General features: G+C 38.8%; 1 protein-coding gene across 1 annotated transcript in view; it reads right to left on the minus strand.

The window, feature by feature from the left end:
• Window positions 1-3,528: 3,528 nt before the first annotated feature.
• Window positions 3,529-15,668, minus strand: part of pemt (phosphatidylethanolamine N-methyltransferase) — a 100,696-nt gene continuing 88,556 nt past the window's right edge. The window contains exons 6-7 of the mRNA XM_049563492.1: window positions 12,992-13,066; window positions 3,529-7,213 (exon numbers count right to left, since the gene is read on the minus strand). Coding sequence (XP_049419449.1) covers window positions 7,159-7,213; window positions 12,992-13,066 — 130 coding nt within the window. The 3' untranslated portion in view covers window positions 3,529-7,158. The remainder of the gene's footprint in view (window positions 7,214-12,991; window positions 13,067-15,668) is intronic.

Raw genomic sequence — 15,668 nt, forward strand, 5'->3', positions numbered from 1 at the left:
CTAGATAAAGCCCAGCTGGATACTACTCCAGGTGGAGGTGTCTCGTCCTCGGTCACATCCAGACCTTGAAAATAAGGCTGCAACCAGTCCCATTCCTTGCAACAGAGGCATTCCTCTTCTGTGGGCACTGGGGTACAGCATTCACAGGTACACCACCAATCTCCAGAGCTACGCAGCCTTGCAGCAGCCATTCCTCCTCTCTCGTCCTCTACCTGTTGCGCCTCTCTCTCTCCTCCTCCGTTCTTCAGTTTCATGAAGCTCCTCCTCCACAAAGTCGAAGTCTGGCAAAAAGTCAGCCATTATTCTATAAATCTTTAATAAAATAAATGAATGAACCTTTCAGGCTACTGTCCGGTTCTGCCTTCCAGCTGTTGCTGCTTGTCTCGTGAGATTTCAGGCACGGTATGAGATCGCTGCTTGTTCTCACGATATTTTGTCCGCACTTTGGAAAGCAGAGCTAAATGGTAAACAAACATGGCACCACACTGGTAAGGTAAGACAACATGTTTACATGTTGTTTTCTATATATTCTCTGACATTTATCCTAACGATATGAGGCGGTCTTTGTGGAAAAAAAGCTTGTTTAGTGGACTAACTTTGCACTTGAAGTATGCCCTTTCACTTACGTTTTAACAGGTCTGACGCTACTGGGCACCCTGGCTGTATCTAGGCTAACGGCTAACATTCTAACTATTATTTTTATGTCACTAGTCACTTGAAACAAACTTAGAATGATAGGAGACAGGTTGAACACCCCTGGAACTAGATTCATGCTTACCACACAGAGACACGGGAGAGGCACACATTTTCTTATCTAACTCTTCCCAAGAAGCAAATAAACATATTTCAAAAAATGTCAAACTATTCCTTAATGCAACTTAACAAAAAAACATGATCATCTATTATGCTATCCCAAAACACTGTTTACCATAACATTCTCAGATGCAGCAAAGGTTTTTGATCATCGCTGATACTTTTAGAAGTATGAGTCTAATATGACATTCATGTATTTGACACATACTATACCATTTCCCTTAGGCGACTATTATAATTAATGGACATACAGTTTCTCTAGAATCATTACACTTCTTTAATTTTTCCTTTTGTCTTCTACACAATGTAAAAACACACCAAAACATTCTGTGTCTTTATGCTCAACATGACCTTATCTTGTACTTTAGCTGAACTGAAAAGTATTCAGACTCATCCCTCCATTCCCTCTCTCATATATCAATGCATGCTTTATTCAAGTTTATTCCCTTAGTGATTTGCATGCAGATTTTGAGAGGAGGGCCTTGTGACGTGCGAGTCATCAAGTACTCTCAGTTGTTCTTATAAATGCTGTAGAATTGGCGGCCATATACCATTATTCAGCTGTGTGTCTCTGAAATCAGTCAGGTAATAGACGTGTGTTTCAGGCTGTCTGTGTTGCTCTAGTCTCTGACGCAAATAACTGCGCGCTGCGGGAGCAAAGAAGAGAGGAGTGTTAGAGATCACTCACTGGAATTGCTGCTCTTCTTGCTCACTCAGGCTTCATTTTAAATGGTCAGTGCAGAGAAGACCAAGTCTGGTGGTTTGTAGTGGAAGGAAAAGTGAAACCAGGCCAAAAAAAAAGTGCTATATAACATTGAGGCAACCTGTAAATTCATTGTCTTTAAAACGCTTATATTGCCAATCAAATGTGATGTTTTGGTACTTGTCTTTTTTATACCTACTATATACTTACTATACCATGTGCCACCTAGGATGTAAAACTCTGAAATACTGGCAAGATAAAGAGGAAACGACATTACATTGAAGTAGAGAAATATTTTTGCATCTCCATCCCTTCATTTCTTTGTTGGTATTCTGCCTTCATAATGGTTGTGCTGACTGTGTTTTACAGTGGCCATGTCATGCCACGGCTTTCTGCTATAAAAACAGTATCAACAGAAATAGCTGGGTGAAGTCCACTGTAATTTTCTCAAGCTCATCTTTCTTAAAGTACAGTCACATAAGCCCTCTGCTCAACAAAACTGCACTGCACAGAAAATAATGTAATGTCAAAGCTCCGAGGTGGGCAACAAAGAAATATTGAGGACAGCAATCATGAATTGTACAAAGTGTATAAGAGTGATGACACACTGCTACAGTAACGGCAAAAATAGCATGGAAAGCTCCAGAACAGATAACAATTGGACCTTGTGGCGAGATTGTTTTGTAAACCGTGTATGGCTGTTTCCATTGGCTGATATTTTACCATGGATGTGTCAGCAACAGTGTATATGTTGTCCAACAAGTAACAGCAAATGTAAGACGTACCATGCCAAATATGTTGGAGGTAGTTTGGAGACTCCAACGCCATAACAGAGCACTGACAATTTTTTTTTTTTCAACTGTAAAAGGTATTTAGGTTAAAAAAAAAAAAAAAAAGAATGACGATCCAGGACGATCAAAATGTCAGTGTTACTTCTAAAATTTGAAGCTGAGCAAGAGCAGTGTGCAGGATTTTCTGTTCAAAGACTCAAAAATATCAGTTGAAACTGAATATGCATACTTGAATTTATCTCTTGCACAGCTTTTGACTGAAGTGAATGGCAGAGGAATCAAATATTTAAAAGGCAAACAGCCATGGTAACTGGTCTTTGAAACATTTGGGCAAAGGGGTTATCTCCTGGTTTGAAAAGTAAAATGTAATGCAGCAGGCTGTTCTCATACTCTGTATGTTTCTTATGAAAAGTAATACACCAAAATTCATATGTATCCTACGTAATTATGTGCCAGTACTGTGATCACACAACCAATAAACTGACGGGAGCAAAGACGGAAACGGTCCTATAGGAAGACAGGTTGAGGTGGTGAAAGAGTCACAAAACACAAGACTTTTCCCCAGGAGACTGGGGAAACCTAATACATGTCAGTATACTTGCCTAAACCTGACCTAGATAAGTACATTTGTTATGCAAGTATGTGACATCATTCGTGGTGGGCTAATTCATAGGATATAAAATGAACCAAAGTATAAGGACATGTTGAATGCAAAACCTTAAACCTGCATTCTTTCTAATGACCAGCAGGGGGCCACTCCATCGGCTGCAAAGACACATTTGATTGTACAGAAATCTATGGGAAAATGACGCTACTTTTCACTTGAGTAAACATTTGCCCAATAAGTTTAAGGTCTCAAACGTTAGTTCAGGTCTTCGTTAATAAGACATGATATTCATTTCATAAATTATAGTCCAAATTTAGAGTAGACAGACGGACAATGGCCAAATCCAGAACTCAAGATCACGAATGGTAGTCCATAAACCAATGGGTTTTGTTATTGAGGCTACGTCTACTAATTTCATACGGTCTATGATTTCGGCACAATAGTACAATCAAATGTCAGTAGAACTGAAATCAAAGGCAAAAAGCAAACACATTTTCTTTGGTTAATGACTTAAATGAAAGAATCCAGACTATTCTGTAGATTTGTAATAGCCAAACAGTATGCTGTTATTTAATTACCAACCAATCAAAGAGCTGTATTAGCAGGAGCTGTATTAGCACTGCTTGTTGCAATCATAAAGAGAAACAGCACTGTCCTAATATTCCTGACTCATTCAGACAATAATTATGCATTTAATGCTTTCTCCGCCATCTGCCTGTAAGAGGTACATGTGCAAAAGTGCTGCCTTAAGTGCATCCATTAGTAGCTGTGAGACACAAAGAAAGACCCTGACTTAGTCTTTTATTACATAAAAAATATCCCATCAACACAGAGTACATCACCGGGTCGTGTGTGTTGTTCAGTTCAGAATGGTTTGCATAGGTACAGTATAAAGCCATTACTGGTATAGCCCCTCTGACATTTAAAAGGGCACATTATTCACATTATAAACATTGTACAACATTGAACAGTTACAACAATGATGGCAGTGATGAAAAGGCTATCTAGCTTTGTGTTGGTTGTGTTGTGTCTCTGAACACAATAGATGAGCTGTGGTCTTCAAGGCCTTCAACTCTTTCACTCTTTCTACTGCTGTGTAGGATACTATCAAGGATTTCCTGCACACCAGTAAATCCAGGGTGATGCAACTTTAGAGTTAAACCATCAAACTAGCATTATTTTCATGACACACAGTCATCATGTAGGGTTTTTATAAGAATGTATGAAAAAATTAATTCAGAACTTGTGGCAGTGACGAACTATGTAAAAACATCTGCGGAAAATATACTAGCTGCTTCCCGTGCTTTCAGTCTTTGCTAACACTTAACTAATATCTTGAAAAGTTTTGAATAGTGCAGTGAATGTTGGCCAAAGTGCTGAGACAAACACAAATAACACAACAGGAATGTTATCAACATTATAGAGGACCTTAATATAATGGGACATTTTCACAGTAGACTTGTCAAACACAGGTGTACTGTTTAACATCAGTTATGACTTCATTCCATTCAGGTGTGTCAGGTGCAGGGTGCCGCTGCTGTGCATGGTGTCCAGTGACAATACCTGACATGATTTTGAAAAGTAGGCTTTATGTACCTCGGTTAAGGTGGCTCAGTTCCTTTCTTCTGTTGCAGATGGTGGGTGTTTTTTTTTAAATTGTACATTAGAGGTGTCATGATTTAGATTCTAAATCAAAAATTGATCGTGATGAGCTTTCACTTTTAGTCATCTAAATCCCAAACAGAATGGGGATTTCTCACAGTTATTTTTCTTTCCACATCAGTCTACTTGCGTGCATCTAAAGAAAAAACAAAACAACACTTCAGAGACGACACAGTGTAGCCTACTGGTAGCCTGCAGCTGCACTTTTCCAAACACCATGGCCACTGCCAGAGTTGGAGATGGCGAATAAACACTAGAACTGGAAAATCCTCATGTTTCCCTGAAGTCAGCGGTATGGTAGCATTAACCCATTGAACGAAAGAATAATTTGCACATCTATTTCGTAACAGGTGCATAGGAGAGGGATGAGCAGGACAACATGTAGACAAACTCCTGCACACCTTCTAACTTGCAAAAGCAATAAATTAATTGCAACGTTTCAGTAACTAGACCTTTATCAGGCAACCTTATCATCAGGTTTGCCTGATGAAGGTGTAGTTACCAAAATGTCGTAATAAATGTTTTATTTTTGCAAGTTAGATGATGTGCAGGAGTTTCTCTACAACATTTTTGCTTTCCCCATGAGTTGTGTATACAATGAACGCTTTGTTGACAGAAAAACTACAGTTTGTGGGCTGTGCCAGTTTAGTGAAAGTGAAACTCGAAACTCAAGCTGTTGTCTTAAAGTACCCTTCTGCCATCCAGTGAATCTTCTTTTTGTTAGACAACTTAAACCTGTTGTCCTCATTGGTGGACACTTTCTTGTGCCATTTAGTGGTAGTAAGAACACAATATACTATTCCGACACAAAAGTGGACAAGGTCCAAAACCTGATCACATTTTTGGGTTGAAACTTGTTTATTCATGATTAATAGTGTTTGTAGTTTGACATGGCAACAAATTTGACCAATTTTAGCAACAGTAACAAGCAAAGACACTGTTAATTACGAAGTACTTGTTTGAAGACATTAGGACTTTATTGTTCTCTCATTTGAGGACATTAGGACTAATTATTGTTGACAATGTTTAGTTTTTTTTATACTTATCAGGTCCTATTGGTCATTGATTGATTAACTGAAATAGTTAGGAGAAATTAAAAATGCATGGCAAACAAAAGTTTGGGTCTCAGGAGGATATGATATAATTAGTATGTTTTCTCAAGTGTTTAATCATAGGGTGTTTTTTGTGGCATTATCATTAGCACAATATCCTTGGTGAATTGGACCTTGAGATGGGGCAGAAAGAGGTTGCAAGTGATGCGCAATTCATGATGCTGTCAGTGGCTGAAATCTATTCTTTTTGAATTGGCTCATCAGTGAGAAGAGGAAAAGTTTCACAGTTTGTAGTTTTTGTTTTTGATACTTTAAATATCTTAACAAGGAATTTTGAAGCTTTACCGTAAAGGACCAGTATGTAGGATTTAGGTAGGTACATTTATAGTAATTGAAAATGGCACAATTAGTACGTTTTCTTTGGTTTATAATCACCTGAAAATATGAATTGTTGTTATTTTACCTTAGAATGAGTTATTTATATCTACATATGAAGTGTATCCTTGTCCATGGAGTCCGGCATGTTGCTACAGTAGCCCAGAACAGACAAAAAACAAATGCTAGCTCTAGATAAGTCAATATGCATTTTTGTGTTGGCCACCAGGTTTTTTATGTGAAACTGCTTTGTTTAGTGTTATTACCAGTTTAAATTACAGGGTTTGTTTGTTTTGAAGAGGAAGACACCTTTGTGGAAAATTTGGTACCCTGTAAAAACCTCCTGAATAATGAGCACTTAATTCTAACAGGAAGTACTTTCAGCTGGTTGCTATCTGTAACCCTCACCCTAAATCCTATACACTCTTCTTTTAAATAAATGATTGAAATTTGACCGTATTGCTTTAGTATGGTATATTCCCAAAAACTATACAGCAGTTATGTCACCATGTAGCCTTTTTTTCAAGGATTTTAAGATGTAAATGACAGTTGTCAGGGCATGAAACCAATGATATGTTAATCTTAAAGAACTGAATCTAATTGTGACCTTAAAATCAAAAGGACAATTGAATTATGGTTTTGGAGAATCATGACACTCCTAATGTACATATAGTGGAAATCCAACATTGTACAGCTTTAAAGGAATAATTTCACATCTTTGGAAATGCCCTCAATTACTCTCTTACAGAGAGACAGTCAGCAGTGTTTTTCCAGAGATCATGGTCTGGTTGCTCAGGCTGGTCTGCTGACCTTGTTGTGAACAGTTTCATGTGGGAGATCTCGTGACAGTGGTATCAATCTTCTCATCTAAATATGAGCAAGAACCAAAATAAGAATGATTTTCAGAATATCAAACTATTACTTTGACTTGCCACCCTCCATGTGGCGTCCACATTCTTTAGAAGAGCATAAAACAAAATCAAAAATGAAACACTTGCAGCTGCAGTGTGAAGGTAGCTTCTGAATCCACACAGGATGTGGACTAATGATAAACGCTGTTGGTAAAGTCTGTCTGTTGTTAAGTCTGTCTATCCTCGTGACAGGATGGGAATCCTCAGCCAAACCAGGAGCAGGAAGTGCCTGGGCGGGAGGTGATTATTCAAGCTTGCGGCGCTGGTTCCTCTCCTGATAGATCTGTTCGGTGAATGGTCTGTAAATACAGCAGAACAAACATATAATGGGACAATAAATCAGAGGCTGGAACACCGTACCACTCTGTGCCAGGACTGCGTGTGTGTGATCAACCGTGAGGGAACCTGTGAACGATAGGAAGATGCCTCATGTCTCTACATGATCATTCACTCTGTTGCACATGAATGCACACACGGTTTTGTAGTGCTGAACCCCGTATCAACAAACAGCTACACTAGAGAATTGCAGCTCTGTAACTCGAACTCATGAATGTGGAAAATAACATTCCTATTAGATGAGACAAAGAAAAAAAAACAATGATGGGAGTCCTTGAACAAGCCAGGGATTACAGCTGCGGTCTAGGTGTTATCAGGGGGCTGACATCACTTGGTACTCTATTGATACCAGATCAGTGTGTGGGAAATAGGACCCAGCTGCCCATCAACAACATTCAACATTGATATTGGTTGATTTTAGGTTGTGCCAACGGGTTACAAAAATTCAATGTCAAGAAAACAAATACTGATGATAGATGACATTGATATGACACTTTCAAATATCTTATTCTAACGTCTTCTTGACATACAGTAGAAAAGTAACATTTAGTTGTAAGGTATGGAGACCAAAACCCAACATCTGCATAATGTCATAATATTAACGTCCACACAACATTAAACATTTAAAGTATCAGCAACCCAATTGTCATTCCAACCAAAATTGATTATCTATCCAACACAAGAGCCCAATGTCTTTGCGATGTCATATTGACATCTGGTGCCAGCTGGGAGGAAGTTCCGCTACTCTTTGTTATATTTTGTAGGAATATCATGACAGTGCTATGAAGCCTGTAGTATCTTGGTATGAGTGTATCATTGCACGCATGCTCTTTTTAATCAAACACCCAAATAACTTTCAAAAATAGTTGAGGAATAACTGTATCATGTATCACTTCAGGAAGGGACCCAAATGCAAAGCAGTCGGCAGGTGGATTCGGAACAAAAGGCCAGTTTTAATGATGCTGATATAAAAACATCTAAAACAGGCAGGTAACTGAGAGTCCAAAAGAAAGAAGAACCAAAACCAGGTAGGAAACAGAGCAGGGAACAACTCCATGAACATGGTGATGAACACAGGCGAACTGACCAGGAACAAAGGTAACACAGGGAAATAAATACACAGAAAAAACTGATCACACAAACAAAACAAAGCTGGAGTAGGTGGACATGGGCAAAAGGAGGGAAATGGGGATTGGCTGACAACAAAGGTGTATTGGGGAACACGAGGGTGGTGCAAGCAAGACAGGCAGGAAAACACACAAAGACAGGAAGTAAAACCAGACAAGACACATGAAGAGAAAATCTACAAAATAACACAGGAAACAGATTAAACGTGAAAGAATAACACGAAACAAAGAAGAACACAAACAAAAACGCCAAAACAAAGTCTACAGGATAACAGAATACACTCACCAGCCACTTGATTAGCTACACCTGTTCAACTGCTTGTTAATGCAAATTGCTAATCAGCCAATCACGTGGTAGCAACTCAATGCAATGCAATTAAGGCATGTAGACAGGGTTATGACAACCTGCTGAAGCACAAACCGAGCATCAGATTGGGGAAGAAAGGTGATTTAAGTGACTATGGATGTGGCATAGTTGTTGGTGCCAAACTTCTTTGTGTTCTCTCTGAACTAGACCATTTTCTCCTCCCTCACATTTAGTTTTAAGAATTGTAGATTATTTTATTCCGTAACAATTTAGATTGAAAAGGCAAAAAAAAGGCTTTCAGAGCTAATAAGCTTGCTAACTGTCAAGGTCAGTCCTGTCAGGACTACGGGTCCTGCTGAAGCCAGTTCATATGAATAACTGAAGTTTTATTAACAAATCTGTACAGACTCAAAATTGTGCCTGCCAAAAAACCAATAAGCCAAAATGGCAAAGAATTTGAAACTCAAAACAAGAAGAAATAAAGTAAACTAGTTCTTTTTTTGGGAATGTAAACTTAGTTCAAAATTCAAACTGTGAACTCTGAACGTGAACTATTTAAATCTTAATTTGTGTAAACCAGCGTTGACATCAACACCACCAAAACTGAGACAGGGTCATGACTGAGACCAGACCAGAGTCCCACACTGACAAATGACAAACTTAAGATAAAATTTAGAGCATCTGAAAGATCCAGATTCCACAATTCTGAGGCCAAGACAATACCGTGTAAAAATGAATCCAAGTCCCACACCTGACCTTCAAAAGTGGTCTTGTGGTAGATGTGAACTGAACTTTGAGGTGGCTCTTAAGAAAAGTAAATGCACATAATACTGACTGTAAGTAAATCGTAGTGGTCCCACTAGAATGTACTGATTGCACCACGCATGGCATTTCAGACTTAAAAGATATTATAAAAATACTATAAGACACTATGGAAAATATAGGAAACCAAATCAAAGGAAAGCCTTGATGCAGGGTACATTCTCTTAACATATATACATGCATTTACTAATTTAGAGCAGGCATAAGGTAGGCTAAAATGTAGAAACAGATACTCAAAAAATTAAAATAGAAATAAATGTGTAATCATAAACCATGGACGGGACATCTACAAGCGATAGTCAGATACTGATGTTTGCTCCGTCTCTGTCATCTCAGTATAGAAATCACTGAAACCGGTTGATGCCAGAGGGTTTCTTATATTTCATATCACAGCCCAAATATTGTTGAAGCCAGGATAAGGCTCGTAACAGGGACTCATTTACAGACTATGTCTTTGTGATGATATGACAGCAGAAGCTAAGTTTAATCAAATATAGTTCAATTATTTGTGTATGATCAATCCTCACAGGGGCATGAAAGGACATTGAGCCTAAGCCACTCAAACGGCTAGAATGGCCCCGTTTGCAGCATGTAGGTTTATTTTTAGAGATGTAATAATAGATGGTAGGGGAATAAATTTCAGTATTGATGGGCAGCTTTCATGACTGCATCTTTGAGGCATTGTCTGAACTCACTTGACATATATTTCACTCTTTGGGCAAATGTGGCCATTCTGAAGATGGAACTAGACAAAGGAGGCAGATTTTTGTTTTTCCTAAGCAGAAATAGGGGTGAGAAGATGTGTACAAAACAATCAAAATAGCCTTCAGAGGCTCAACGAGGTAGGAAATGAACAAAGAGGGCTCGTCAGATGTAATTTGCTGGGGGGTATTTGGGCTGGTAAACACAGATTTGGCATCTAATTGTGTATTTATGTAGGGTGACTGTGTATGTCTGTGCTAAGGTGTGTTTATACAATAAATGTAGGTCACTCAGTTGTGACCTAATCAATGTGCCATTCTCCATCATTTGTCTTGCTGCTGCTACCCAGGTAAACATTTAATTTGTGTTCTTATAATGGGGTCCTTGATATAGTAAAGTTGTGACAAAGAATGATGTGTTTGATAGCAGCTGTGTGCCACTGTTGTGCACATTTGAATCATAACTGTTTTGCTGCTATGTGACCGCTTCCCCACACATGTAATGCAAAATACAGCTGCACAGTTAACACATGTACATGCAAACAAACACTTAGATGAGAAGATGAGAGGGCATCACACATCTGCACGCACACACACACACACACACAACACACACACACAGAGTAGGTTTAATGAGTGCTGTAAGTGGTCAAAGCAGCTGCTTCCATGCTGTCCCATTTATGATTGTCTTGTGCAGCAGCAGCAGGTTCATGTATTTGTGTGTATGTGGGTGTGTGGATTCCGGCATGCATGTGTCTGTGCGGACAGATGAAAAGAACTAGGTCGCTCATAACTGTTTTTTTTTTTTTTTAAATGTGTTATCTGGTAATCACCATGGTCAAGCAAGAGGAGGAGGACGCAACCAACACGGCTCTGAATGTGTGGGGAAAAAAGAGTCTGTCCCTATCTTTAATCCTTCTTTTTTGACCATCTCAGGTTTTTGCTTTTTGGCAGAACTAAGGAGATGACATTTGAGATGAAAACACAACAAAGGAGTGGGAGTTGAAACATACGTCATTTTCCTTGGGAGGTGGCCTTGCTTGCGAAATCAAAATTTTGATGAGCCCCCGAAATCTGAAAAATTTGCCAGCCCATTCTTGTCCCGGCATCGGTTGCCATAGTGCTTTTTTTGCCGAAACCTAACCATGTGTTTTTGTTAACACCCCGGCGTTGGTAGCGGTGTCCTGGAATGTCAACAGCAGACGCAGAAGGACAACTAATGCGTAATATGTAGATGTGAAAGATCACTGACAAAGCGGAGATATGTGATGACTTCAGGATGAAAATGTGTTGCATTTACCTGTGTGACCCAAATGTGTGCTATTTATGAGCCACAGCAGAACGATTACTGGATGAGCTTTAACCTTACTATAAGTAATCACAATAGAACAGATATCTAACTACATCCAACTACACATCTATTGGATACTAAAAAAAAGATACGTTTAAATGAATCCAAGAAGCACTTAATTTGTGTTGGTATTCTATACATACTCATATGTAATCTTGAGTGTAAGTATGTCAGTAAGCAGTCAGTTGAACTATCCTCTACAGGCTCTGCTCCTGTGCTAATGGCACTGGAAAATACACTGAAATCAGCCTTTCTCTTCAAAGGGACAGGAAAAAAATGTCTACAGCGATTTCAATACAATCATACATACGTCAAATGGGCCTGATGTAGCATTGATCTGATCTATCACTGAATAATCTGTATTGATGTGACATTTGGACCTGGCCTAACTTAGGTCCTGGGTCTGAGTCCTGGTTACAGGGAACCTAAACTACCGAGTACCACTAGTTTGTGAGGAAATAGGTAAGTAAAGCTAAGAGAGAGAGAGGCGTTTACAGTACACAGGAGTCAACTTATAAAATTTGAAGTTCCACAGGGAAGGATTTAGGGTCCTCTGTTGTTTTAATCACATCAATGATTTGGACCTACTTGTGCTGAAAATCCAAGTGATCTAAATTAACACATTGTCAGGGTAACTCTGCCATCACAAAAAACTTCACAAGATTGTAAATAAATTCATGACCATGCCTGACTTTGGCCTGAATGGTCAAATTTCACTGTATCCTTAAAGCATACTGGGATACATTCCCACCTGTACGCAAGTGATTCAACACAAGTTGAGACCACATTAAAAATACATTTTTAATCCTTGTAGCTCATTGTGTAGGACATTATGTGTGCCTGTTTAACAATATATACCAAAAATAAACTACAAAAATTAAATTTTTTCATAGTTTTATATCAAAATCCAATCATGTTTCCTTCCTGTAAAAGAAATTTTGAAGTGTGCTTATGTAAGCTGGTACCAACCAGTTTCAAGGCATCCACTCGTCAATCAATCTTCAACTTTTAGCCACACAGAGCTAAGTTCAAGTTAGCTTGCTAGGAAAAGCATGCTACGTCTTTGGTTCCCCAAAATGCCGTAGTTACGGGCCCACTGGCTACAATTTATTTACTTTGAGGAAAGTGGTATCTGTGACAGCTCCAGATTATGAGCAAGGCATTTTACGATCGACCACTTCAGCAACAAATGTTATATGCAGCATATGATGGGCTTCGTCTTTCTCTCCTTGATGGATACTACTACCCTGTTGGTGTTACACTGTCACTGTTACGACAAACCCACTTTTCAACAATCAAATTAATTTCCTGCCTATCCTGTTTTACTCGGAAATATGTCGCAATACTAACGCTACTCTCTAGATACATCTGGACTTTAACCAAATGCATTTTTGGACAAATGTGAAAACAGTCTGAGACAAAGAGAGACTTACCCCTCGAATCTTATCGCCACCTTGTAAGCCACGGCCACTATGGCAGTCAGGACGAGACCAACAGGACTGGCACCACTGAAGACAGAGAGGGAGAGAGAAAAAAGAGCTCATATATTGTGTGTACAATTTAATGTGTACTGGATATGTGAGCTACTTTTCAGTGAAGTACCCTTTTTATGACAGTCTGTCTCAAACAGATGTGAACTGTTTTATGACAGGAAACAAGAGAGGTAGAGATGTACATACAAAGAGCAATAGAACATAACTTGAGATTGAAATAAAAATCATTATCATTGTGTCAAGCTAAAACATTATTTCCACACTTCCAAAATATACAATAGCTGGATTAAAGCAGATAATGTGAATGCCAGAGAAGACCAAAGAGGGATGAAACTGTACTTTTTCTTCAAAGAAATGATTGTTTGATGGTATAGTGGATGATAAAGTGAAATTAAAGTTAAAATAGTTAAATCTACATGTTTTAAGAAATTAGATAATAAATTAAGACCATTTATAAGAATATAAAGACCATTCAAAAGGAGCAATTTTTAAAATGAGTTTTTACCCTGTAGTTTATACTCGTGGAGAAAAATATACACACACAGCACACTGACCTATATACCTGATCATAAAGTGGCACAGTGACACATTTATTTTACCAAGACAGAAAAAACATTACAAATCACATCGGCACACTTCACTCAAAAGAACACATGATGGTTATGCAGTGGCCATAATTAACTAAAAAACCTGTGAGTGCTGGACTAAAAGCCCTCTCATGTGGAACAGGGGTGTGAGTCACAAAAAGCTATTTCCTCAAATCAATGTAGACACATATACCATCTGGCATGCATTATGCATAACCTTAACATTCCACAGGGATGGCTTAATTTCCCTTCGCACCACCTATGGAAGCTTACCATTGCCACCATTGCCATTAAGGTAAAGAAAAAAGCATAAGGACAATCGGGTGGACTGTCACTGTCTTGTCTCTCCAATTGACTTGCTGATGAGGCTTATGAAACTCTCTACCCTGACCTACTTCAGCAGCAGTAATGGAGCCACCAGGATACAGAGAAAATGTCCAGTGAAATTCAGTGCTTTTTCTGAGTTTTTAAGGTCAGTTGGAAAAATATAACTTAAACATAGACCAGATAATATAATGGACGTAGCCACAGTAACGTCACCCATTGGTGATTTGCCTCCCATTTTAAAGCCACCGCTGTCGCCATCTCAGATTTTTGGAGCCTGAAGTCACCATATTTGGACGACAGAGTGCGGAGATAACCTTAGAGTTAGCTGCTAATTGGGTTAGCACAGAACATATACAGCTATAACTCTGATAATACTAATGCTAAAGCTATTTTCTACTGGCAAAAACGGTCTTAAATCCATTGAAACAAAATGTACTTACCGGGAGAATTGAATATGCGACTCCTAGGAGGGTCTTTCAGTGAAACCAAACACTTAACAGGACTTTTTAAGGAAAAACCAAAATGTTTCAATTAACTTTCATGAGCTGAAATCACTGATAAAGCGACAGCTATGGCTACACCTACATTACGTGAATCTGGGGTTACACCATGGTATACTGATACCTAAACACTGGATGCCAAGATGGCGCCTATTCATTCCAATGGAGTTGGTTGCCTGGCGCAAAGAGTTTGTTTTGTCAACAGTTTTAGAGATGTGTCTTTTACAATTGTAACCCATGGGGAAAAAATGCTTTTTGGGCAGCACTGGATTATTTCACTACATTACTACTGGAAAACATCTGAAGCAAGGTTGAACGGCTTTCCTGGGGGCCTGGTTAGCCTACCTAACCAACAATGTTGCTGTGGTAGTGACTTGTCAACAGACGGCACCCACCTGTCCCTAAAAGCAGCCATGCCCTTACTTATGCACAACTTTAAGCCTTAATAAAATTTAAATGGATGAGTTAGAAAATAATTAACCCTCCGTACAGCTGTCATGAACAGGGAAATTAGCTATAGAGACCATAACAGTTTTTTGCAGCAGGCTGTAAACATGTTTTTTGCTGCTGTAAAGCTGGGCATTTCAACATGAGGGTCTATAGGGACTAACTTGCTTTTATGCCAAACTAGCTGTTGAATATTAAAATAATTGAGAAAAGAAAAATATCCTTTTGTAATTTGAGTGTACTGACCCATTTAAGAGCTTGGAGGCAATTCTTCTGACTTAGTTAACCTACAACTTTAGCCCACCACAAAACCACACTGACTTTATGTTCACAGTTGCAATGTAGTGCCAATATTTTGCGTTTCTCCCTGGAGAGCCATGAACCAGGTCAAGACATATGAAGTGAGGGAAGGTTTGACACTACCTGTGGTTTCTAAAAATTACTTCTTTCAAATCTTTTAACTGCCTGTGCCCTTTTTTAAGATCACGGGAGCCACAGAAAATGGAATTGCACACACCGGAGCTTTCTGTTCAGAGATTTAAAATGGAAGGTCATTACTTTTTTGTCAGAATTTGTTGACTTCAGGCCAAGAAAGAAGTCCTTTCTTTTTGTTTCTGACAACATATCTGATTGCAATTATTTGTAGTTTTTGCAACCAGGGATTTCATTTTGGGCCAGGTTTTACATTTTACCCTCTTGGATGATAAATCTCCCTTTAAAAGCACTACTGTGTATTTTTCCATAGGTTACTTCAGT

This window comes from Epinephelus fuscoguttatus, linkage group LG20 (genome assembly GCF_011397635.1).
Source record: "Epinephelus fuscoguttatus linkage group LG20, E.fuscoguttatus.final_Chr_v1".
NCBI lineage: Eukaryota > Metazoa > Chordata > Actinopteri > Perciformes > Serranidae > Epinephelus > Epinephelus fuscoguttatus.